Source organism: Anolis sagrei, chromosome 1 (assembly GCF_037176765.1).
Source record: "Anolis sagrei isolate rAnoSag1 chromosome 1, rAnoSag1.mat, whole genome shotgun sequence".
NCBI classification, from domain to species: domain Eukaryota; kingdom Metazoa; phylum Chordata; class Lepidosauria; order Squamata; family Dactyloidae; genus Anolis; species Anolis sagrei.
Window position 1 is genome coordinate 206,496,642 of NC_090021.1, and position 26,801 is coordinate 206,523,442.

Here is a 26,801-nt window from a genome sequence, read left to right on the forward strand (position 1 = left end):
GTAACTAATCACCTTGCTAAAAATAAAGGGAACTTCTATTTGATATGAATACATTTTCTAGGACAGGTCAGTTTATGCTAATGTTACGAAAGCAGTACAGTATGTAGATTTGTTACATTTCAACTGTAAAATGCCTTTGGGAAAGGCATTTCACCTCATTTTAAATTTCAGGTGGGCAAACAACCTTGACAAGCTTAAAATATGAGGATTTTGAATATAACCCAATAGGCCTTGAACCACGCATTGTATAAAATCCATAACTTGTTAGCGCTTTTTGCCAATTCCGAAAATTTGTAATTGGTTCATTAGTATGACCACTCTTAAAAAAAAAAAACCCAACCCCCTCCACAAACATTTTAAAAATAGTTTCAGCATGAATAATACAACCCATCAACAGAATGTAACCCTAGTGTTAATCCCAGTATAGTAAATTAGCTAAAATATTCTGACATTACAGCTTCACCAAAGCCCAACAGTATGTAATCCTGCAAAGGTTCAGATCCTTTTGGCACATGATACAGCTATTTGGAAATATACAAGAGGAAGGGGCACAAGACTCTATCATCTCCACATGTACAAATATGTAGATGGAACATGACAAGTATAAGGTTTCCTAACACTACCCAACATCCAATGGAGTCATTTCTCTGACAGGACTGCTCCCATCAACATAACTGGAAAGTGCAGCCTCTAAGCCTGGTTATGTTTATTGGATGACTGTTTATTGTTGGTTATCCAAAAGACTGCCAGGTGGTGTGGAAGGCGGGGAGGGGGGGGGGAATGAATTCCATCAAACTAATGGTCTTCTGCTACCATGATGCGAGCTCATGTATGGGCAAACTTTGGCCCTTCAACTCCCAGAAATCCCAGCCAGTCTGCCAGATCTTAGGAATTATGGGAATTGAAGTCCAAAACACCTGAAGGGCCAAAGTTTGCCCATGCCTGTGTTAGCTGGAGGCCATGGTTTTCAAAAGGAGTAACAGAGCTACCAATAGGATGACCAGACAAAGGGAAGGAAACAACACAACACTGGGCATGGAAATCATAACCCCAGTAAGAATCAAGCCCAAAATTTGAAAGTCTTGATTGTATCTCAAAAGCAACGTATCTGTATTTTAAGGAAAAATATGCAACACAAGCCAATGCCCAGTAACACTTCTTAAGCATAACCACTTCTTTGACATTTAACATGCAAGTCTTTGAAGAATCTGCACTGATCTGATCACAGCTGCAAATAATAAACAAAAAATAAATAAAAATAAAACAGAAGTATGAGCTCTGTTCCATATAGAAATGGGACATATTTTGCAATGAAATAATTATTAAAAACAGTCACAACACTGATGATTTGGTAAATACTGTTTTTAATTAATAATCGGTGAAGTATAGGTCAGCAGAAAATCTCTATTGATTGGCATGCAGCACAGTTGCTATGCGCTCTGAAGGATAATGCAATCTGTTTTTTTAATCCTTCAATATTGAAAATGTGTTAAGCAAAATGCTGACTTGCTTGTACGGAGAAGTGGCTATTTTACTTAGACAATTACATTGAGCTACTTATCCCAGACTTTTTACACACAACTAAACTATTATTATGAATATGTTCATAAAAGATGAAAGCACTTTTCACAACACAGCATTGCACTTTACAGCAAAAACACATTTAAACTGACAAGGCAAATTTGAGTAGATAAGGAGATACTATTCCATGTCTCTACACTAAGGCACAGAGTATGGGAAATAAACAAGATGAACTTGAACTCTTAACTCTTAACATGGCAAAGCAAATGTGATATAAACGTCATCACTGAAACCTGGTGGAACAAGTTTCATGATTGGAATGTAGTAATAGAGGAGTATAACCTATTTTGGAAAAATAGACCAGATAGGAAAGGAGGAATAGCAGCACTATATATCAAGATTTAAATCCTAGAAGCCAGATTGAGAACATCTGGGCAAAAAATAAGGGGGAGAGAAACAACAGGGATGTCATTGTTGGGGGTTTAGTATATGTATTTACAAGCCAGGCTGAGGGCTTGGATTATGACCACACATTCAGGATTGAGGTTTGGATGGAGATTTTTTTTGGGGGGGGGGGGGGGGTTGCAGGTGTGGATTCAGCCATAGAAAGTGCTTGGCTCATTTCTCACCAATGTATTCCTCCCTTTATACGTTGCAGTTAATTATCCATTTAAGATTGCAATGTAAACAACTGACACTTCAAAATGTCTTTTGAAAGTACTTCTTTAGTAAAGCCAAAGACACAAAATGTTTGCATTATAAGCAAACACTCTTAGCATTACTTTTGTGTGAGATGAAATCTGCATGTGCCAAATGCTCTAGCTGTTCTCCATTTCTCTGGAATTTACATGATAAAGTCTGGAAAGGCATGGTTCTGACAAGCCAGCTACTTTACATAGGGAAGGTAATTCAGTCAGAAAAGGATATCTTCACTGGCTTGTAGACAGCATATAGGACAGAACAGTGATACCAGATAATGATCTAAAATTACTTAAATTATGACAAAGTTAGACATTTTAAAAAATAAAACAGACTTAAATTAATTTTACCTTAGCTAAGTTTGAATTTTAGCATCAACTGAAACCCAGTTTTGTGTGTGTGTGTGTGTGTGCATGCGTGCGTGTGTGTGTCGTTCTCCAGCTGGGTTTACAAACTGTATTTAGGCTGTTATCTAAAAGGAAACAACATAGTTGTTGTGAGGTTATAATATGGAGAAGATCCAGGTATATTACTATATACACTAGTGTGTGTGTACACACATACACACACAGAGTATGTAGTAGGTAAATGCAATCTAATATTTTTAGGTTATCAACTAATTAACTATCTTCACTAGAGGCTTCAAAATGTTTGCTGTGTTTGTGCAAAATCTGTTACTGGTCGAAGGACATCATTGAACAAGTCAAGGAAAGTGGTGACAGTGAAATATAGACAATTGGGGGGGGGAGGGAGCATGAGCAAAGATTGCCTTCAGTTGTTGATACAAAATGGGAATGAGTGTGGGCGAGGAAATGACAAAAATAGGACTTCCTGCTCAGAGAATGTAGAAATATATCCATTTACTGCCACAAAAACAGCAGGGAAGGGAGATCTTCCCAAATGATTGAAATCTGACCATGGCAATAAGAGGCAACAATGAAAACTAGGCTTACTGACCCTTCAACTTTCTTAAACAATTAATAGCCCACAGACCAAGTACATTTTTAAGTGCAACTCCAGCCAAAAATATAAATAGTTTATCCTTGGATAACATAGGAAAGAGGGAACGAACACCTTTGTGGTGTTTGTTTTGCTGTATGTGCCTGAAGATTTCACCCCACTTCCTGTCCCTGTGATATTAGATTTTAAAAAATGTGGCTTGTTGTAGAAACAAGGATTGGTAAGAAATCTTCAGTGGAGGCACCTTTTCCCAATGATAATTCTTTCAGGAGTGAATTTCCCTTCCTAGGAGTAGATTTCTCTCACTTCCTGTAGTATCAATCCCATTCTTAACTATGAGTCATTTGTAAGTCAGATGTGTGTAACTTGGGAATTGCCTGTATGTATATTTGTATGTGTGTGTGTGTGTGTATATGTCTCCGTGTGTATTTGCTTATATTGTAATTGAATAAAAACTTTTAAGTATTCCCATTTTAAGCTATTTTAACTGCTATCTATTTCCAACAGTAGTAAACACAATCTAGATTTACAAACAAATTAGGGAAATAAGTAGTCACATTTAGAAAGCTGTCCAGAATTATGCAGAAAAAACTAACCCTCGTCTATAAGAGACTAGTAGGTGAGGGGTGAAAAGAAACATTTCAATGTTAAGTTCTGTTATGTGCTTCCATCTTCTAGCGGTCCACTTGGCTTTTTATTACTGGTTTAGAAAATATTTTTAAAAGGACTGTTAATTTTAACTATATATTTGAACTACTAACAACAACAGCCGATCAGCTAATTTTCAAGATATATAACAGTATTATAGAAAAAAAAAATATGAGGAGAAACTAGAATTTGTATGAACATTGTCCAAAGTAAAGGGTTAAATCAAAATTACTACCTCAGTGCACATGGTCTCTAATAGTTATCCTTTAACTGAAATATTGTATTTTAGCCCTCTTGTAAAACAATCTGGGCAAATATTTTCTTATTATAATGGAATGTATTTAAACTTGACTATTCTGAAATTTGCTTCTATTTTTCTATTCACAGGGGGAACTGGGATCTAATGAAACATCTCCTCTGGAGAAAAAGGATATTTTGGCAATGTTTACATAGTCTGCTCTTCTCTGACAGCTTCCCCCTCCCATTGCTATTTCAGAGAGCCTTCAAATATTCAGCACTGGTTTTTAGGGGGAACGCAAATTAGGAAGGATAAGAAAAAATTCCATTCCAGCTCAAAAAACTCTACTGAGCACAAGTCTGTGTTTATCCAAATGTGTGGCTGAGCATATGGTACACACACAACACAACATTCACACGGGGTTTAAGATCAATGAAGAATTCTACTGTCAACATGTCAATTCACATTTACTATTGATCGTTTTAAAGAGAGCTGCTTTAAAAGCAGATATATATGGAAGAAAGTTATGCAAATCTGTAAGAAAGCAATGTTTCCCACTGCCAGAAGGGACTGAGCCAAAAACTGGATAAGTGCAGTTCATGATTTCAAAGAAAACCCCAGTTGAGAGTGAAACATAAATCTAATGGATTGTTTCCAGTGGAAATCTAATGGAATGGAGAGAATCTGCCATGCATGGTGGTGTCTGTTCATAAACTCCAGAGAAATGAAAAGGGTATGATATCGTTTTGTATTGAAAAGGACATGCCCTTTGATAAATCTAAAAACCTTTAAATGTGCTGGCGAGTCCATACAATCACCACAGATAACAATAGCAAGCACAAAGCCTGCATTTACCCTATATATAATTCATGTAGTTTGACAGTATTTCAACTGGTTTGACTGAATGCTTTGAAATCCTGAGAGTTGTAGTCTGCTGAGGATCCAGCTCTACTTGGTAGTTAAGGGTAAAGATATGGTAAAATGACAACTCCCTTGGCTATAGCATCATGGGAGCGAAAGTGGCATTAATTCTACATTGTTATTATACCCTTAGTATTGAATTGTGAGATGATGTCATACCTTGGAAGGGCTCTGAGCATTACAGTCCAGTTAACTTAGTGTTGTCAGATAAATTGGTAGAAATGTTCAGGTTCAGAGAAGATCACGGGCAACTTTAAAAAGCGTAATTGCTCCCGCCAAGGTTAATTTAATTTAAATTGACTGAAGTCATAATATAAACCATTTATTTAAAGAACTCAATGTTAATTATTTAAGTAGCAGTTTATATAATTAGTGATGGTCCTATTTAATCATAGCCTTATAACTGAAATATGCCATCGTTTAATATAACTTTACCATGTCTAGTCATCTCCCTGTTACAAAATTGTTTTGGAAAACATTTTGGGAGAAAACCATATAAATACCCAGTCTAAAACATTTTATTCACTATTTTGTAAGAAAGTATTCCATAATCCAATTTTCCATTTTCTCCAATTTTCAGTTTTCAAAGACTAGAGAAAATGGATTTTAGTTCCAATTTCTTAGTTTTGTTGTTTCTTCTTCTTCTTCTTTATGACTTCACATCTCCATTCATGGAATCTGCTACCTGACGATAAAGTAATGGTCACCATCTTGAAAGGATACTGGATACATTTATAGGTGGGATTCTTATGGCCACTACTCCTGATAACCATATCTTTCCTCCAGTGTCAGTGGTAGTTGTATCAGTTGTTAGGAAGGTTGTTCACAAAAATACAGCAGCTCTCAATCTGTCCCTGGGCTTCCTGCTAACATCTGTTTGGCCACTGTGTAGACAGACTTTACTAAATATACCTTAGGTCTAAGACAACATATTTTAACTTCAAACAGAGTTACGGTTGAGGTTAAACATTACAAAGAGAATCTCAGTATTATAAAATGTGATTTAAAGGTTCATCACTTAAAAGACATTCAAAGGGGCCTTTTGCAAACTCTTAATGCCAGTTCACATCTGCTAAAACAGACTTAAAAAGCAGAGTTATTTTCTATAGTGAACAATGGAACAGGAATATTCTTTTGAGTATAATATCACATTTTGACAATTTAAATTATTCGAGAACTGCAGCATTATTTGTAATTCTTTTTTTATTTAGGGATTGACAGAGAAGCAGTGATTATTCTTTTCTGACTCACTTTTCATTTGGAAAAGAAATGTCCTCTCTGATTTTACAGTGGCAATACCAACAGATCTCTTAAATGCAAAAGAATCCAACAATAGAACAAACATGGAATGCTCTCCTTCTATTGCTTAAGTCATACATTATGGTGAATCAACTCAGCTTGGTAAAGAGCAGAGTCATGAGTACTATCATGGAGAAAAGTGGTATGGAATGAGTGCAAGGTAAAGGAAAAAAGAAAACAAAACAAATCTGTCTTTTGAAGAGCTCCAGGCAACTTTTCAAGAACTGTGCACGTTCACAAAGTGTGGATCCAAATGTTTCATAACCACACGTCTCCATTCACTTTACTGATTTTTTTTTTTTACTGTCTGCAACCCAAAACCCTTTTCTGAAAGACTGGAGGATGAACTCTGCTGAACAGCGTGACTCCATTCATATGATGTTTCAGTAGAAGAGACAAAATTAACTAAAAACTGTCCTTGTGCTGATGTGATATTTGCGTGTAACACGTTTTCTAAAGTTATAAAACATTTCCCCAGAATGTGCCACAACTGATCTTAAGAGCCTTTAAACAGTGAGAATACTTTCACTAACAGAATTTTTGGAGGTTAAAAGCAAGAAAGGGCAACATAATCTCAACAGCAGGAGCATTCTGAATTGAAGAAGCTACTGTGAATGCCAGGTTAGCAAATAGTAAAGCCACGGCTAGTCAGCACATAAACCTGAACAAGTGTGCTGGCCTGGCATCTAGGCTATTTTAGCTGACTGCATCTCCTTGTATAAGTCTACCTGGACCCTGTGCTCTTCAGGAGAAGCCCTTCTCTTGGTCCCACCTCCAAGCTCGATTGGTGTCAATGAGAGAGAGTGGGCATTCTTTCTCGGTGGCTGCCTCTGACTCTGGAACTCCCTTCTTCTCAGGGAAGCCAGAATGCCCCCCCCTTCCTGCTATCCTTCCGGCAGCAATTTAAAACCTTTTTATTCAGGAAGGCTTTTACAGAAGAGGGTTTTAAAGATCAAGTCTGTGCTGTGGTTTCAGATTTGAACATGTTTTAATCAGTTTTTATGGATTTTAACTGTGAATCTGTTAATACCTTTGATATTTAATTGAATTAATCTACTGTGATTCTATCCTCCTAGCCAGGTGCCCTACCCCATACTCATACTGCTCGGAGTTTGGATGTGTGTATTTGAGTGGTCAAGACAAATTAAGGATTCTGTAGGTCAACATCTTCTTCTCCTGGACTAGCTGACGTGACCTTGGGATTGGAATCCCTTGGTTTGCAGTGATGAGAAACATCAATATCGACACTGAGACTCTACTGTTGGAGATGGCTCAGAAATTATTGCCTGCCATTATAACCACGGGCCTTTTTCAAGTAGTATCTGTGCCACATGTTGGATGCACTCTGGACCTCATTTTTTTGTGCTGACTATAGACCTGGGAGTAGAGCAATTGTCTATTGTGTAGCTTGTTGTCGACCTTTACAACCTGAAAGACAGTTGCATCTGTCAAGTAGGAAAATTAGGTACCACCTATGTGTGGGGAGGCTAATTTAACTAATTTACGAGGCCATAAAAAGACTCCAGCAAAGAACTCCAGCAAAAGCATGCAGGGAATGCGGAAGTACTTCATCAGTGTTGCAGATGGTCGATTAAAGAGGCAGCTCCCCTGGTGGCCAGAAAAGTTAAATAGCCTCTGACTGTCTATGTTGTGTGTCTTTGGCATTGAATGTTTGTCATATATGTGTACATTGTAACCCGCCCTGAGTCCCCTGAGGTGAAAAGGGCGGAATATAAATACTGTAAATAAATAAATAAATAAATACATACATACATACATACATACATACATACATACTGTTCCATGGTCATGGACAAGTCAATACCTTGGTAGGCTTTTGAGGACACATTCCATGTTAGTACAGGGAGCAAACAAAAATACACAGAAGTATGTGCCTGAGTATGAGTCACTGTTTTACAGTTGCGCCAGTCCTTCCTTGGAGAGACAGACTCAGAAAGTGGTGTGGCGGACTCTTCTTTATTACTGGTCTGGGGGTCCCTTGTAGCTTAGTTTTGTCCTCATGCTGTAACATACCCAAAAGAAGTTTGGGTTTGTGGTGTGACCTTTATGTGGATGATATCTAATTTTACTACTCCCTTCCACCACAAACTAAGGAAGCTGTTGGGGTCCTAAACTAACGTGTAATCAGGACAATACGATACGTATGAACAAACTGAAACAGCCTGGACAAGTAAGAAATACTTCTGTGAAGTCTAAAGTCAGATATGGGGAAATAAATAGAACCTGTGTGCTAGAGGGAGTTAAACTCCACCTGAAGATGCAGATCTGCAGCTTGTATACACTCCTGGATTCAATGATGAATGTGAATGTTAAAGTTTTAGCAGTAGCCAGGAGTGTGTTAGAACAATGAAAGCTTATGCATCAGCTCCACCTATTCCTTCAGATGTCAGGTGTCATCATGGTGATATATATCTCAGTTACATCCAGTTAAGATTACTGCAGTGCACTTCACATTGGGCTGCCTTTGAAGAGTGTGTGAAAACTCCAGCGGTCCAAACAGTTGCATCAAGACTGTTAACTGGGAATGGCTACAAAGGATAAACAACATCCCTATTGCAAGAACTCCACTGGCAGCCAGGCACAATTCAAAATGCTGACTATAACTTATAAAGCCCTACACTGCTCAGGTGCAAATTATTTGAAGGGCCAAACTCTCCCAAATGAAACTGCTTGTATTTTGAGATTTGAGGAAGTCCTTCTATCTGCACCATCATTCTCATAGATACATCTAATAGGAAAAGGGTTTACGCAGTGGCTGCCCTCAAGCTCTGGAATGACTTTCCCAAAGAGGTTAGTCAGACACGGGCAAACTTCAGTCCTCCAGGTGTTTTGGAATTCAACTCCCACAATTCCTAACAGCCTGTAAGTTATACCCTCCTTACTGTCTTTCTATGGACAGGTGAATATTTTTTTTGTTTTAGGAGGGCTTGAAAGACTGACTACTCAAGTAAAAAAGAGTTGCAAAATGTGCTGCATTTTCTGTTTAATGTTCCTTTTTTTAACTCTCATGTTTTAACAGGCTTTTAAGTTTTTCATAGTTTTAATTATATATTTACTTTCTGCATGCTGTGAATTTTAACGAAGCTACTTTTAACTACTGTAAGCTTTCTGAGTCTTAAACTAGGAAAAGCAGGGGATAAATAAATACATAAGATCATCACCGTCATCATCATCCTATATAACTGTGTGGGTGGTTTACTACCAACATGCAAGCTTTAGAAGAGTCAAAGTATGTCTGTGGGGCTGCAGTGACTCATCTGTGTGAGTCACAGGGACCATTAAGAATTACAGTTTCCAAGATACCCTACTAATCAGGGTTTGTGCAAGCCTACACCCACCAAGCAGACTAAAAGATAAGAGAAAAAAAAACCAATATGAACAGCAGAGATAACCCCTCCCTCACCCCAAAGGACAGGAAGAGATGAAAGGCAGATGGGAATTTGCATATTAACAGATGATTCAAAAGATTCCAAAGCACATATCTGTTTAGCACTAATCAACAATGGGCTAGCTACTGGGGTTGACAACTTGTGAATAATCACAATTATGCTACTTCATTTACTAAAATTTTCTTACCAACTTCTGTTTACCCAACAGGGTATCTAATAGCAAGAAATATGTTGCATTTATTTCCACACCCGTCACTATTTATTCTTCTTCCATCCATACAAATTCTGAAACATTATGTGCTGAATATTTTTTCAGCTGTTAAAGTAAACAAGTAGTCCCTCATTTTTATGATTTAAACATTATAAAATGAGTAAATTGGAAGAATAATTTAAAGAACCTTGCCCAATTGAACTGAGTCATTCAGTCACACATTATCTAATACAGGCAATCCCCAAGTTACAGATAGATTTTGTAGGTCTGTCCTGAAGTTGGATTTGTATGTAAGTTGGAACAGGAACATTTTAAAGTGTAACTCAAGCCCCATATATATATATATATATATATATATAGATAGAGATAGATAGATAGAGAGAGAGAGAGAGAGAGAGAGAGAGAGAGAGTATTTTGGATAGTATAGGGAAGGGTTAACACCCCTGTGGTGTTTCCTTTATTTATTATTTATTTATTCACAGTATTTATATACCGCTTTTCTCATCCCTAGGGGGACTCAAAGCGTTTTTGCTGTCTGTGCCCCTGTTCAGAAGATTGTGCCTCACTTTCTGAATCTGCGATAATTGGCTTGTTTTGGAAACAAGAATTGGTGCAAAAGCTTCAGTTGAGACATTATAACTCTTAAAGGTGCGAATTTCCCTTCCAAGGGGTAGATTTCTCTTTATTCCTGTTGTTTCATCCCATTTTTAACTATGAGTCATTTGTAAGTTGGGGACTGCTTGTACTGTCATGGTGTGGCAGGATTTTGCCACACATGTAGCAAGTACTAGCATTTTTTTATCTGACATGTAACATTACAGCAAACTGAAGGAAATAAAGCTCTTAATTCAACCCATCTATGCTTGCAATACTCCCAACCTTCACCACTTTGCCATTGATACTTTCAGCAAAAAATGTCCAAAGAGTGTGTGTATATATGCCTGATACTGTAATCTCTGGTTTTGCTATGTTTATTGCAATATGCATTTCAGTCTATCACGCTACTATAAGAAGTGGCAAATTTAACAAACGGAAATCAGGTCCTCCTAGTTTACAAAGTAGTTACCAAGAGTGTTGTGGATTATCAAGAGGCAGGAATAGAGGGCAGAAAGGAGAAATGTGCCATGAAGAAAGCGCCTTAGGACCACCTTCCATCTGGAAATGTATGTCCCCACTGCAAAAGAGCATGTGGATCCAGACTAAGTCTCTACAGTCACTTACAGACCCATTGCCAAGACACTACCCTTGGAAAACAATCATACTTGGCCACAAGTGATAGCCTATGATGATTATGACTAAATTATAAAACTGCTGGCTAGAACCTTCCTTGGGATATGTCACCTTTCATAAGAAGGCAGAAATGCCCTGGTGAGTCATGGGAACAACATTCACACTCCTTTCAGTTGCACACTTTATTTTGTTCTTAAACTTCATCCAAAAGAACATTTCAGGTCATTAAAGTAAACAAGTAATCATTGAACTATAATAAATCTAATTCAAACCAAAATAATCAACTTACCTGGGTTGGTACAAGTACTGGAGGATATGCCAATTTATGGTGTCGGTACATCCAAAATGAAAACAGTATGATAACTGCGATTCCCATTATAGGCACCAGAGAATAAAGCAAAGTACTGAACAAGGGTGGTTTAGGTGGAACAGGATTGGAAGTAGCTGTAAAAAAAAATCACAATTAGTTTTAAGACAGTCTACTGCTAATGCAATGGACCATGAAGGAATTCTTAAAAGCTGGGGAGACTTGAATCTGCTCAGTATGAAATCTATGAAACAGAATGTGATAACATTATGTGGAATACTTAAAAGATTTCAACTGGAATTTCAACTAGCACTTGAGATGCTTTCAGGAAGTTCTATTTTTGATTGTTTGACATGTTAACATCAGAAGTTGGCCCAGAAAGCAGTACTTTATCTTCTACACCTCAACTTAATTTCAAGTTTTATCAACAAAAATGGAAGAATGCACAAATATACTAGTTTGCATTCATCTTACAATGTAGCTTTTGTGTTTATGTCTATTTCCAAAATTTTATTTTCATACAAGCCTTTATTTGTTTCAATAAACTAATTTAAACAAATGTCCCTAAAGATATAACAAATGAAAACTCACTCTTCCTACTTCTATTTCATAGCTGTACCAGAGAAGGAAAAGAGGAAGCATCCTAAACTGAAGCTCACCAAGTCTCTTTGTTGTCCTGCTCAACTGTATCATTTTCTCTTTGACTGTGATTCAGTGAGCAACCCAGACAGAAGGTTAAAAGATCTTTATGCAACACAAAAAGACTTGTTAGCTACAAGCACGTCAAATTTAAACTATTTTCCTCAGTTTTGATCTATGCTTTGAAATCTGAAAAGGCCTTTCTTAAACTGGCCAACTAGTATTTAAATAGAGCTGTAGAAATCTTAATATCAACAAAAGTAACTGTGGTTGTAGACCATATTTCTAATGCGAACAAATATTGTACTGGTGGCTTATAAACTCTTGAAATAAGTTGAGAACTTACGCTGTGTGACCTCCATCTCTGGAGAGTAGAAAAAATGTTCATTGCACATGTTGCCTTCACAGCAGCAGAAAAACACTTCAGGGCTGTCTTTTCTTTCTATGCATTCAGCTCTGAAAAGGGTTAAAAGCAATTTTACAATGTTACAACTCTGCCTCAGCACAACTATCAATGACACTGCCCTAAACCTAGGTGACAAATCAATGTGTATACCAAATAGTTAAGATTTATTTTATGGACAGCAAAGAATCATATAGCGCAGTGGTTCTTAACCATTGGTTCACCACATGCTTTGGACTACAACCCCCAGAAATCCCAGCCAGCTTACCAGCTGTTAGGATTGAGGGAGCTGAAGTCCTAAACAACTGAAGAACCATTGATATAGCACTTGCTGTTTATTGGTTATTATGGTATATGCTTTTGTGGATTAGTATTTAAGGTGCTTCAAGAATGTATTATTTTTTTCTGCAACATACCAATATAATGACCCCTTGGTATAAGAGACAGCATTAAGATCCCCAGTAAATAGATCTGAATCAGTATCTTGACTCAGTGATTCAGGCAGGCCAGCTAGCCTTTTTCTTTAAAGGTTGGGAGGATCATAAATCAGATCTATAGCCTACTGTGCAAAGTAGACACCTCTTGTAAGATAGCAGAACTCTTTTTTAAGCTTGCAAGATATTAAATTGAACCAGTAGTTAAATGGATTCATCCAAATCTAAAACAATGCACATCCAGAGCACAATGACTTCTTTCTGCCTGTGCATGTGAGAGCACCATGCTAAAAACTGATTACAAATATTTACATTATAACAGTCAAAGCTTTAAGAATCAGATCTGCATTCCTTTATAGATCTCTGTGGGATCAAGGCACTATCAATATGTAATAGAAAGAAAATCTTCTTATGGACTATTGAATGCATGCACACAGTCTACAAGTTCATTTATAAAACAGAGAATGTAACAGTAGTAGTTTGCTTGCCTGTCATAACAGTTAATATCATCTAGCCAGCAACCCTTTTTCACAATTTCAATAGATCCAGAAATATTCTTCCACGTTGCAAAGCAATGTCGTCTTTTATCTTTATCACCATAACACGATTCAATGCCACTGCGATTTGTTCTATCATTTTCCCAATTAGCGTTGTAGAAGATGCACTCCTGTGTCTCTGATCTGCCTAGAATGGCACCTACAGGAGATAAAATGTAATTAAATAATTAAGCAATCGGATAAAGTTGCTAGGTTCATAGGTAAAAAATCTTTATTCAAAAATTCCCATATTATTGAGTTTATTTGATGTATGATGTTTCTACTTTAGTTGGCATGCATTTCAAACATTTTAAATGACAGAGTGGTATTTGTTTCTACTTAATGATTGTTGTTTAACAATACAATCTTTCCAATTTGTCAACCTTTGTCATTTTTTTCCTTCCTGAAGATTTAGAGTGAAAGCCCTAGTTATTCAAAAAACTTTTAAAACACAAAATGATCCCAAAACACTACTGCTGCTCTGTTGTCCTGCTCAGTCTAATTAAGTTCCATATATCCCTTTTGTGTTTTGGACTACATATTCTGTTTTGATAATGAGTAATTTGTTTTAGTAATTACACCTTAATTTGTCCGGGTGATCCTTTGTCTCATAAATTTTGGGAAGAAGCATCTTTCCCCATCTCCTTACTCTAATTTATGCATAAAGTCAAACAACTACTGGAAGGGGAAATGTCATTTGGCAGTGATTTGCCAATTGTTAATAGGGCAAGGAAATTAGAAATCTATGTCTGTTTACAGGTACAAACCAGGTGCTTACACTAGAACAAATTTTTCAGTATGATGCAGAAGTTATTTCTAATCTAGCTTCAAGCAAACACAACAGAGCATGTACTCCACTGCCTCTTACAAAGCTCGGCAACTTCCAAAAGCTAGCTATGGAGGGGTCTCCCTCATTCCAGTGTTGGTCTGGGGAATGCACAGGACCTATATGTTCAAGGGGCCCTGGGCTATATTATTTTAAACTAAAAAGCAACTCTTAGCTTAGAACTGAATTGCTGAATTTCAGAAAATCCATTATCTTTTCTGGCCACCTGTTATCACTTTTAACATTATTTTTCATCATCTTCAACTAAAACTGTTTTCCCCAGACTATCACTTGTAATTTACATATGGTGTCAGGAAGCACATTTGAGAACAGCGCTGAACAGTGCTGCCTATACTTTGCTCAAGTTTTTGATCTTATTCCAAGTAGTATTCACTCTATCCCATCAGTGGATTTTACTCCAGTCACCACTTAACAGTCTTAATTGCACTACCATCCTCCCTCTCACACACAGTGAATGCCTGATTTATCTGACTGAAGTTCCTGATTTCATCCTGGCTCATTTCCATGCCAGCACATAAAGCCATTACGACTTTATACAAAACGTCTGCTCTGATCACTCTTGATCTTCGCAAATAGTTCTTAAACATTCTATTACATCACAGTGTGGCTCAAATGGTTTCTTAAATATCAAAATAACTGCTGACTATTTTTTCATTTCAATATTAAGTCTTAAAAATCTCTAGATATACCTTCTGAAAAAAACTGAATTTTTTAAAATAGTTATATTAGTCATTTTAAACTTAATTGCTTTATCTCAGGAATTTATTTGTTTATTTATTTGCTTTATTTCTATACCGCATTTTTCAGCCCAAACAGGCGACTCAATGCGAATCATTTTTATCCCATTTTGTTTCTTTTACCATGTATATTTATAATATTAGCTTTTTCTGAAGGCATGACAATGACTGAAAAAAGAACACAAGATGGAAAGCAGCACACTGAAAGCAAGTATTGTATTTTGAGTTGAAATGACAGAATTACAGTAATAACAAAATAAAATCAAGTAAAATATGAATTAAAAGCTCACAATTGTCTGAATGCTCATTCTGAATAAACAAAATATTAATATGAAGTAAAATGCTGCCAAGAGATATTTGGGAATCCTCTGCCCCTCAACCACCTCCCCACAAGGATCATCAGAATGCGGCAGCCAGGCTACTCACAAGAACGCCCATGAAATGCCATATAACACCAGTGCTGTAACATTTACATTGGCTTCCAACTGAGTACCGTGGCCTGTATAAGATGCTAGTTCTGACCTTTAAAACTCTTTACGGCCAGGGTCCATCATACCTTAGGGACCGCCTCTCCTTCTCCCATCATCGGAGGTCGCAACGACCTCCTTGCCGCCCTACATGAGAGCCATGCGTGACTTAGGGCCTTTTACTCTCGCACTTAAGACCTGGCTTTTTACTAGAGTATTTGATTTCTGTTGATTTTTAATTTTTGTATGTATGTATTTTATCTTTTGTAATTTAGCTGTAAATCGCCTAGAGCATTCTCGGATGGAGGGCGATTAATAAGTTATTAAATGATGATGATGATGATGATTAATCATAACAGGAATTGATATACAGTATGCTCTGTTAACTAGAACCCAAGGGGATTGGTAGATGCCAGATAAATGCAGTTTTTGTTTGCTTGAGTTACCCTTAAAAACAGGCCTAATTAATACTCTATCCCATACTATACCGTAAACTCTGTATTGACTTGATATTAATATTGAAATACAACAATTAAAGGCAAATTAAGACAAATAAAGAGAAACAAATTAATGTATTATAAAAGCAGCTTTCTGAATGAAATATTATTTCTTCAAATTTTTGCCAGTTGTTTTGGTTAACTGAGAGTCTACTGTACTACAATTTCATGATAAGAAATAATTCTGTAAAGACAGTATGCACTCTCACTTGCACTCTCCTCTAACACTACCAGACTGTTAAACAACTTTCTCTACATATACCAGAAATGTTCAATGAGTCCTAAGGAAGAAAACATGATGAATCATAATACAGTTAATGAATGATTGATTATTTTTTTTAAAAAAACACCATTTATTGAGATACATGGAGCTGAATTCTGGGAATTGAAAGCCCAAACAGCTGGAGGGCTGCAGTTTGAAAAAGCCTGCCTATACAGAGGAGATAGTTACTTTACTGATAAGAGTTATTTCCATGTCACTGATGTCGACTCAATTTGGGATTGTTTTTTACCATGTGTGTATAGAGTACTTAACACAAATGAGGAAGAAATATTTAAACGTTAATATAACAATACAATAAATATGAGTCATTGTACGCATGATTCTAAATTGTAGCAAAATTTCTGAGATACGAGAAATGAGCTTTCTTATTACAACTACACCCCAGATTCTAAAATAAAAAATCCAATGGAAAGAATGGGAGAACATATTCCTCCTCCCCCGTCCTTCCCACAAATTACCTAACAGAAACTTGATTGGTGATCTTTGTCTCAATAGTTTTCCAGGCTCTTTTTAATATCATTTAATAAAATTTTCAAAGTGTCAATAGAAAGCTTAAAGAAAGCTTAAATAATTTGCCCATTGTATTTTTAAAGTCCCGAAAGTAATCCTAGTCTTTACTATTCCCAGCCTCCTTTTCATCCCTGCTTTTCCCAGGTTCCAGCCTCTTTCCCATTTCAGTCTTGCCCTTTTTCCCACGGCAGTTTCCCACTTTCCCAGCTCCTCTTTCTCACCCCAGTCTTTCCCACTTTCCCAACCCCCTTTCCCACTCCAATCTTTCCACCTTTCCAGCCCCCCTTTTGCAGCCATCTTGCTCATTTTACAATCTTCCTTTCCCCATCCCAATCTTTACGCAATGTCATTCCCACCCTAATTTTCCCAGCTTTTCCCAACCCCCCTTCCACACTGCAGATTGGGGTATTTCCCACCTTCCAGCCCCCCTTTCCACACCAAGCATTCCCAATTTCCAGCCCCACTCTTTTCACACCTCAGTTGTTCCCCCTTCCCTTGTTGCCCTCTTCCCACCCCAATTTATTCTGCTTTTCCAGCTACCCCCTTTTCACCTCATTTTCCCACTTTTTCAGTCACCCCTTCCCATTCCAACCTTTTCCTGTTTTCCAGCCCTTCTTTCCCACCCCCTTCCCATGCCAGTCTTCTCCATTTTTCTTTAATCATATACACACAGTATTTTCCCCAAAATGTATAGTTAAAATAAACTACGATGATTATTGGAAGGATACGTAAGCACGTTCACACTGAAGAAGGTTGGAATAATGATTTAATCAGAGTTGGACAATCTTATCTTAAATGACAATTTTATGTAAATATTCAAAAACATTTAACCTACTGATGTCTGATCTCGGAAGCTAAACTGGGCTAGCCCTGGTTAATAATTGGACCACCAAAAAAACCAGGTAAGATAGTCTATATTTCAGAGGAAGGAACTGGCAAGTCTAAGAAAACCCAATGATACTAATGAGATCACAAGTTGACTGCCAACTTTAACTTGGGGGGGAGGGGGGAAGACTGCATGTGCAAGATCAAGATGTTTTTACCAATGTGGATACCAGATTTTGGTTTAATAAACAAAAAAAGTTATGATATCAACGAGAGCTATCCCTACCCAGCTTCCTTTAAAAAATCACTACTTGAATGTTTTAATGTCATCAAGAATCCTTTTAAAAAATGTTAATGGATTTCAAAGCAATTTTTACAAATATTATAAAACCACCAAGTCTCAATGTTTCTAACTTCTATCTTAGTTTTAATTTGTCAAAATTAATGTTATATCTAAAGTCACATCTCCCATAAAACTTTAGGTACTTTATAGAGTTCGCAAACTGTTTACATTGAATGGATAAAGAAAAAACTAATTTCATCATAAATTGATTCATGCAAAAAGTTTGAAGCAAAACATTTATCTTTTGCTTCAATTTTTTTAAAAAAAATCAAAATGCTAGTCCAAGCTAGAGTATACCCAGTGTCTTACAGACAAACGAAGTGTTGGACTAAACACCATTCAATGCATACTCATAAACACATGGATACCAGTAATCAAATACCTATACTTCCAACCAATAGAAATGACTTCAGTCAGTCAGTTGAGTCTAAACTGCAGACATATGACTTTGCATCCCAATCCCCTTTTTGTACTAAAACTAATGAAGAGTTCTGCAGAAATCGAAAGCTCACACACTTTTTGGCTTCTCTCAATAACTTTGCAGTTATGGATTTTGTATTTCTTGTCTCTCCTGTTGACTCACAGCTATCTTTACTTTCATTATAGATGGAAATATAGCTATCATGGCCACCTAAGGAGATTTCCCCACTTTGTGAGATACACACAGTAAACAAAAGCTTATTTTAGGTTCTGGGACATAAAAACATTAATACTTTACTATGCTTATTGCTTGACCTGTGTTTTGTATGTTCATGAAAGTATGAGAATGCATTGATATGAAAGATAATGCATAGCAAAATTATAAATGACAACTATTCTTCACAACTAAGAGTACTAATGATTTTCCAAACACATTTCAAATATTCCTTCAGGGTATTTTTTAACACTGAAACACTGGGATTTGGGGAACATTATGTCTGACTTTAATAATAAATAATAAAACTTTATTTATATGCTGCCTCCATCTCCCTGAAGGGACTCGGGATGGCTTATAAAACACTCCAGGGTGCACATATAACATACAAGCGATAAAAACAGTACAAAAGTATAAGTCACATAAAATTATAATAACCCCTCCATCAACACATGTTAAAATCAAAACAATACAATTTTAAAACAGTAGATAAAACTAACTGCCATCAATTCACAGGTGCCAAGTGTCAGCGTCATATGGACCCATTCAACCTACTCAAGGACAAAGGTTGGAATGGAAAGATTGAGGGGTGGGGGCTAATCTAATCTATTTTGGGAGGGTATTCCAGAGCCGGAGGGCCACCACAGAGAAGGCCCTCTCTCTTGTCCCATCAACTGTGCTTGAGACAGTGGTGGGACTGAGAGAAAGGCCCGTGTTGATCTCAGAACTTACACCGGTTCGTAGAAAGAGATGCTGTCTCAAAGATAGTTTGGACCCGTATAGGGCTTTATAGGTAATAATCTGCACCTTGAAATGAGCTTGGAAACTTGTTGGAAGCCAGTGGAGCTGCTTCAGCAGGGGCGTGGTATGTTCCCTGTAATTAGCTCCAGTTAGTATATCTGGCAGCTGACCTTTGCACTAGCTGCAATTTCCAAACTGTCTTCAAAGGCAGCCCCACGTAGACTGCATTACAGTAGTACATTCTGGATGCAACTAAGGTGTGAACCACTGTGGCAAAGTCAGGTTTTTTGAGGTACGGTCGCAACTGGTGCACAAGTTTTAACTGTGCAAAGGCCCTCCCAACCTCCACTGACACCTGAGCATCAAGTGTCAGTGCTGAGTCCAGGAGGACCCCCAGATTGCGGACTTGTGTTCTCAAGGGGAGTGTAACCCCATTGAGCACAGGTTGCCACCCTATACCACAATCGGCCCCGTGACTGACCAGGAGGACCTCTGTCTTGTTTAGATTAAGTCTCAGCTTGTTGACCTTCATCCAGTCCATCACAGCTGTGAGGCACTAGTTTAAGATCCGGGGAGGTAAGGTAAAGGTAGTCCCCTGACATTAAGTCCAGTCATGTCTGACTCTGGGGTGTGGTACTCATCTCCATTTCTAAGCCGAAGAGCCAGCGTTGTCCGTAGACACCTCCAAGGTCATGTGGCCGGCATGACTGCATGGAGCGCTGTTACCTTCCCGCCAGAGCAGTACGTATTGATCTACTCACATTTGCATGTTTTCGAACTGCTAGGTTGGCAGAAGCTAGGGCTGACAGCGGTAGCTCACGCCGCTCCCCGGAATTGAACCTGCGATCTTTCGATCAACAAGCTCAGCAGCTCAGTGCTTTAACCCACTGCGCCACCAGGGGCACCTAATATCCGGGGAGCTTCCCTGGAATTTGGTGGAAAAGAGTAGTAGAGTTGTGTGTCATCTGTGTAGAGATGACATCAAACTCCAGAACTCTGGATGATATCGCCCAGCGGTTTCATGTAGATGTTGAAGTGCATGGTGAAAGAATAGAACCTTGTGGAACCGCACACGTCAAAGGCCAGGGGACTGAACAGACATCCCCCAACAACACCATCTGGGTCTGATTCTCTGGAAAGGAGTGGAGCCACTGCAACGCAATGCCCCCAAGACCCATTCTGGAGAGCCGACCCAGAAGGATACCATGATCAATGGTAACGAAAACCACTGAGATGTCCAGGAGAACCAGCAGGAACACACTCCCCGTCTAGTTCTCTATGGAGATCATCTACCAGGGTGACCAAAGCTGTCTCCGTTCCATGACCAGGCCAATAATCAGACTGCGAAGGATCAAGATAATCTGTGTCTTCCAAGAATCCTTGGAGCTGGGAAGAAATCATCCGTTCCAGAACCTTCTGGGGACCAGTTTTGTGATTCCGGGGAAGGAGATGGTGTAGATATGTTTCCACAATTTGTCCTAACTCTTGGGAGGGGGGTGGTGGTTGGTGATTGATTTAAAACTGATTCCCTAGACAGGGTCAACTTGGGGCTACTGATGGGCTGTTTATTTGAGAGTCTACATGAAAGCCCCACTACAAGGGGATGGATTACTGGGTCTCAAAATACCTTTCTAATTGTAATTCCCTAACTATATAAGGTGGGTCTAAACATAAACAATTTCTTAATGATACCCGCATCTCCAAATTTGACCAGAAATGGGTAATAAGGCCATATCTCTGGAGCCTTATTATAAAAGAGATGTTGATACCTTTAGGGTTCCTAGAAAGGATTTGACCTAATGATTTTTTGACCAACCTCTGAGCATCCCATCTGTTCCTATTTGTTCAGGAACCTAATATTTCAATGGCCAGAGTATCTATTTGCAAAATCCTTTCATGGGAATCTTCAACCCCCTGGATAATGTCTGCATGGGCAGTTCAGCTATAGGGACATTTGCAAGAATCAATACATCAGAAAATGGGTGGTCCAGTTTCTTGCTTAAAGTATCATTATGATGGAACATCAGTTGCAGGGACTGGCCCATTAGGTCACAAATCTTCTATCAAAATACATGTTCAATCATTCACAGGTTATTTTGAACCAGAACTATTTGTATACTACTTTTCAGCTCCATGTGGGAATCCCAACATAAGCATATATAGGATTGATTTTTTAAAAATCAGATAGGTGTTAAGGGCACGTATGGTCAAAAACACTAAGCTGTCGCCTAAATTAAAATAACAGTGCTTTAACGTGCTTTTAAGAAGGGTAATTCAGCTTTCCATGGAAGAATTAGAGCTTGGCATAATTTCAAAAAAAAAAAAGTCCTATCCAGTGTACCCAAACTCTTCAGGTGTTTCAAACAGTGGTTCTTTTGAGCTCTGAAAAGATAAACATCATTCTGAATGGGGATCAGAAACACCTGGGATGGTAAGGTCATAGGAGTATTTTGATGAAAAGGAAGTGGTAGTCAAAATTCTTTGTCAGTTTTTCCACATACAGAATTCTCCAGGACTATTTCAACATGTCTTCATATAGCATGTTGCAGTAACATGCTTATCCCAGAAATAACACATGAAATATTTTCTCTGTCTCTTACAGGGGAGTAGACATTTGTGGACCAATCTATATATTCAGAGGGTCGGAATCCCTGAATTCTCTCAACCTAATCTATTTTAAGAATTCTTTCAATTAAAATTACCGGAGTACAAGACGACTTTTGAACCCAGGAAAATCATCTCCAAAATGGGGAGTCGTCTTGTACGCCGGTTCCCGTTGGTCTCTGCTTTGGGTGCCCTGCTCCACCTGGTGCTTTCCTTGGTTGTGGGAGGAGTGTGCGCGTTTGTTTGCGGGGCGCAGTCTCTCCCCTCCCTGCTTTGCTTTGCTTTCCCTCCTTCGGTGGCGAAAGGAGTGCGTGGGTGGTGAGAGGAGAGGCGGTGGGCAACGGCCAGGGCTTTGCGAAGAGGCGCAGCAGCGCGGCATAGGCGGCAGCCATGGAGGTGGCGGCAAAGCCGGTGGAGGAAGCAACGGAGAGGCTTTGGGTTTGGCGGCAACGGAGCTCTGCTGAAGGAGATGACAGAGAAGGCTGCTCCAGACACGAGGAGAAGGAAGAGGAGAAGAAGCTGAAAACTCCTTCTCCTCCTCCTCCAATTCCTTTTCCCTGGAGCAGCTTCCTCTCTCATCTCCTTCAGCAGAGCTCCGTTGCCGCCAAGCCTGAAGCCTCTCTGCTGCTGCTGCTACCTCCGCCACTGCCACCGCCTCCTTGACCGCCACCTTTGTCGCACCACTGCGCTGCTTCTCAAAGCCCTGGCCGTTGCCCACCACTTTCACGGGCATTGCAACCGCCGCCAAGGCCCGCCTATCGCAAGAGCCGCCAGGGCTGCATGCCTGCCTCAAGCCCCGCGAAGACGCAGCAGACAGCTGCACGCACTCCTCTCGCCACTCAAGGAGGGAAAGGAAAGCAACTCTTTTGCGAGTTGGCTTTCCACTTCTTCTGGGGATACTGCTTCCGGTGCTGCTTCTCCATCCCGTGGCAGTGGCGCCGCAGCCCTGCCTGGCTCAGTACTCCTGCTCAAGCAGCACCGTGAGCTGTTATGGGCTAGCACTGCGGAGCATCCCCAGGTATGTCCCCCGTAACACCGAACGCCTGTAAGTCCTCACTCGCCTCCTCCTCGGCTTAGCCTTCATTCCAGAGGGGATAGGCAACCCCCTCCCAAACTCCTTAGCTTGCCTTTCCTTCTCGTTCTGCTTTTATCCCCCCCTTTCCCCTTCCAATCTACAAAACGCCCCCACTTGGTATTTCATAGGACTGTACTTTCCTATACTATGCAGGACTACACTTTCCGAGCTCCATGCGTGTCTTCCTGCCTGACAGGAGTGAATGGGGCTGGGCTGGATGGCCATTGGGGTCCCTTCCAACTCAAGGTTCCCATTACTACTACTACTACTACTACTATTAACAAGCAGAGCTGAATGGCCACCTGGGGAGGGCTTGGATGGTGTCTTCCTGCCTGGCAGGAGTGAGGTTGGACTGGATGGCCACTGGGGTCCCTTCCAACTCAAGGATCCCATTATTGTTGTTATCCAGTAAAACTGGATGGCCACCTGTTGGGAGGGCTTGGATGGTGTCCTTCTGACTGGCAGGAGTGAGTAAGGTTGGACTGGATTGCCACTGGGGTCCCTTCCAACTCAAGGGTCCCATTATAATTATTGTTGTTGTTGTTGTTATCCAGCAAAACGTGATGGCCACCTGTTGGGAGGGCTTGGATGGTGTCCTTCTGACTGGCAGGAGTGAGTGGGGTTGGACTGGATGGCCACTGGGGTCCCTTCCAACTCAAGGGTCCCATTATAATTGTTGTTGTTGTTGTTGTTGTTGTTATCCAGCAAAACATGATGGCCACCTGTTGGGAGGGCTTGGATGGTGTCCTTCTGACTGGCAGGAGTGAGTGGGGTTGGACTGGGTGGCCACTGGGGTCCCTTCCAACTCAAGGGTCCCATTGTTGTTGTTGTTATCCAGCAAAACTGGATAGCCACCTGTTGGGAGGGCTTGGATGGGGTCCTCCTGCCTGGCAGGAGCAAGTAACGTTGGACTGGATGACCACTGGGGTCCCTTCCAACTCAAGGGTCCAATCATCATCATCATCATCATCATCATCATCATCATCATCCAGCAAAACTGGATGGCCAACTGTTAGGAGGGCTTGGATATGTATTCCTCCCTGACAGAATTGGAGTCAGATTGGATGGTCATTAGGGTCTCTTCCAATTCTAGGATTCAATTATTATGGTTGTTATTAAGCCACGCTGGATGGCCAATATCATTCCGATGTGTGTTTCTGCCTGGCAGAATTAGGGTTAGACTGGCTGGCGATTGGACTCCCTTCCAACTCTAGGATTCCATTATTGTTGTTGCTGTTGGGGAAAGGACATTGGACCTGGCCCTGGGCTCACTCTAGGTAATGTAAATGTTTTCCCCTGACAATAAGTCCAGTTGTGGCCAGCTCATCTCCATTTCTAAACCTAAGAGCCAGCTACGGAAGAGGGGTAGTCTTGTACGGTGAGTATATCCCAAACTCTATATTTTAACTGGAAAATGTGGGGGTCATCTAATAAGCCGAGTCGTCTTATACACCGGAATATACGGTATTTTGAATTAAAGCTAAAGCTATACATCAAACCTTCTTATAGGAAGGAAGAATAAAAAGCTGATCTATAAACCAAGTGCATGCATCTTATTTCTACTTAAAAACAAAATCACAGCAGAGGTCCAATCATACTGTTAATATAAGACATTACTCTATAGGTATTCTCTCAAAGATAAGGGAAAGTCTTACAATGTTTCTCACAAAAACGAAATAACTATAGGAACTTTCATAAATATAGTTTGTCATGTTTAAAATATCAAAAGGGGAATAACATACTAAATCTCTAAACATAAAGATTACATGATTAACTTCACTTTATCAGTGAGCAAGAACCACCACAGCACATGATTTTGTTCATAGAATACTTGCATGACAAAAATACTGAAGGTATAATCAGTGATAGAAATGTATTACTGTAATTGTATAGGAACTACCATAAACCTCAAAATGCCAATAAGCAATAACTAGAACACTTACAAAAATGAACAGAAATTGGGCATACAGTTAGCACACTAATAGCATGTAGCTATTTAAATACAGATGTAAGTATACTAGTAATATACCCCAAAAGTAAATTATTAATGTATGCCAAATTTGCAAAATAAAAAACTGAGTAGCCGTGTGCAGAAATAAAATTTAGGGTTGACTAATGTATGTACAGTAGACTCTCAGTTAACGCACCCATGAGGCCAGAATTCAGACGTCTCTCATATGTAAGGATTTTTTTTTCTTCAGATGCCATGGAGGTTGCTGAAATCCAATCTTCTGAACTACTTGAAAGCCACAAAACATCTTCATATAGGCAGTCCATGTTTCAAGATGAGCAGGAAGGATGAGGGAGGCTTGGCAATCCCCTCCCTCAAATCAGACAACATTACAGAAGCACTGAGACCGCCATAGGACTTCTACAAATCTTAGGGCTGATGTCACCGTTCTCCAATCTTGGCCGCCCGTGTGGGGTGGCTTTAGTAAATCAGGAGAGGTGGCATATGGTTCAGAGTAGTATAAGGTCTACATGAAGATCTTTACACTACATTGAGACAATATTGAGTTGAGGCCATTGTTTTCGGCTGCCTTTTGCAAAGAAACACAAGCTGCAATACACAGTGTTAAATTAACTCCACAGGAATATAGCTTTACATTAACAGAGCAATTTCACTTTGGAATAAACTATAGATAGGCAAATCATTTAAAAAGTATACATCTGGTTTACATCTAACTATTACTATTAACCTAATTCATAAGATCTTCTTTATTTACTTAGTAAAGTCATATGACATGTCAGGGAATCATGGGAATCCTGCATTATCAGTTACGAGCAGCATGCTGGTGCACGCTGCCCAACTGCTCCAAAGTGCAGCAACAGCAGCTAAACAAACCACAAAGATTTGCTCTGTGGTTACTTTTGTGTGTCATCCTCACATGAGCACTCTGTGTCCTGGTTTGTTTCTCTTCCAAAAACCTGACAAACATACCAAAAGCAAATCACTACGTAAGACAAGTGAGGAAGATATAATAACAGTAAGTTTGGTAATGTTTCACACAGTGATTTAGTTTCAAGTAGGTCTCTGTAGGGAGGACTGTAAATATGGTTTTATGAATGACTTAAGAGTGTTACATGACCTTAAAATGGATTAAAGACCAATAAATTCTATGAAAAACGAAACTGGAGAGGGAGAGGTAATGTGACAACTGACAATACAATCATATGCCAACAAGTATATTGAAAAGGTGGTTTTTAAAGAACTTTCCTAAAATACAGTGTTCAAAGCAAACCTTTACACATATCTTTTATTATTTAGGTAATTAGCTTCTGTACTCTAATGTGGCTAAACACTACAGTGACAAACAAAGGATGAAGGAATTACCTGTAGTTGAAATGTATTTTGGAAATATATACTTTTAATATTCTCTATATTCTATTACAAGAGAATAACACAGAAAAGCTGTGAATAACACAAATCCTTCTCAGAATATTTCATAAACTATCTCTGAAATTATGTTCACAATAGCTATTGCTAAAAACTGAAAATCTAAACAATTCCTCATTCAAACGTAGCAAAATACAAAAAAATTAGTATTGTTTATAAATAAAAGATACAATGAATAGGAGTAATAAAATAAAAATATTTTCTCCTTTACTGACGGGCACTGTTTTGCTCTGACTCAGTTTCAAAAAAGTACTTATTCTTCAACACCACTATCGACCTGGTATGAAAAGTTTGGTATGTTGATGGTATTGTCTTGTGGTCAAGACTATAACTGGACTGTTTATCTTTTCCAATCAAGTCAGGCATTGAATGTACTGTACTATAT

General features: G+C 39.0%; 1 protein-coding gene across 3 annotated transcripts in view; it reads right to left on the minus strand.

Moving 5' to 3' along the window:
• Window positions 1–26,801, minus strand: part of ACVR2A (activin A receptor type 2A) — a 61,257-nt gene that overhangs the window by 18,837 nt on the left and 15,619 nt on the right. For all 3 annotated transcript variants that reach the window (XM_060776304.2, XM_060776296.2, XM_060776313.2), the window contains exons 2-4: window positions 13,409–13,616; window positions 12,430–12,539; window positions 11,427–11,581 (exon numbers count right to left, since the gene is read on the minus strand). In XM_060776304.2, the coding sequence (XP_060632287.1) occupies window positions 11,427–11,581; window positions 12,430–12,539; window positions 13,409–13,616 (473 nt within the window). The remainder of the gene's footprint in view (window positions 1–11,426; window positions 11,582–12,429; window positions 12,540–13,408; window positions 13,617–26,801) is intronic.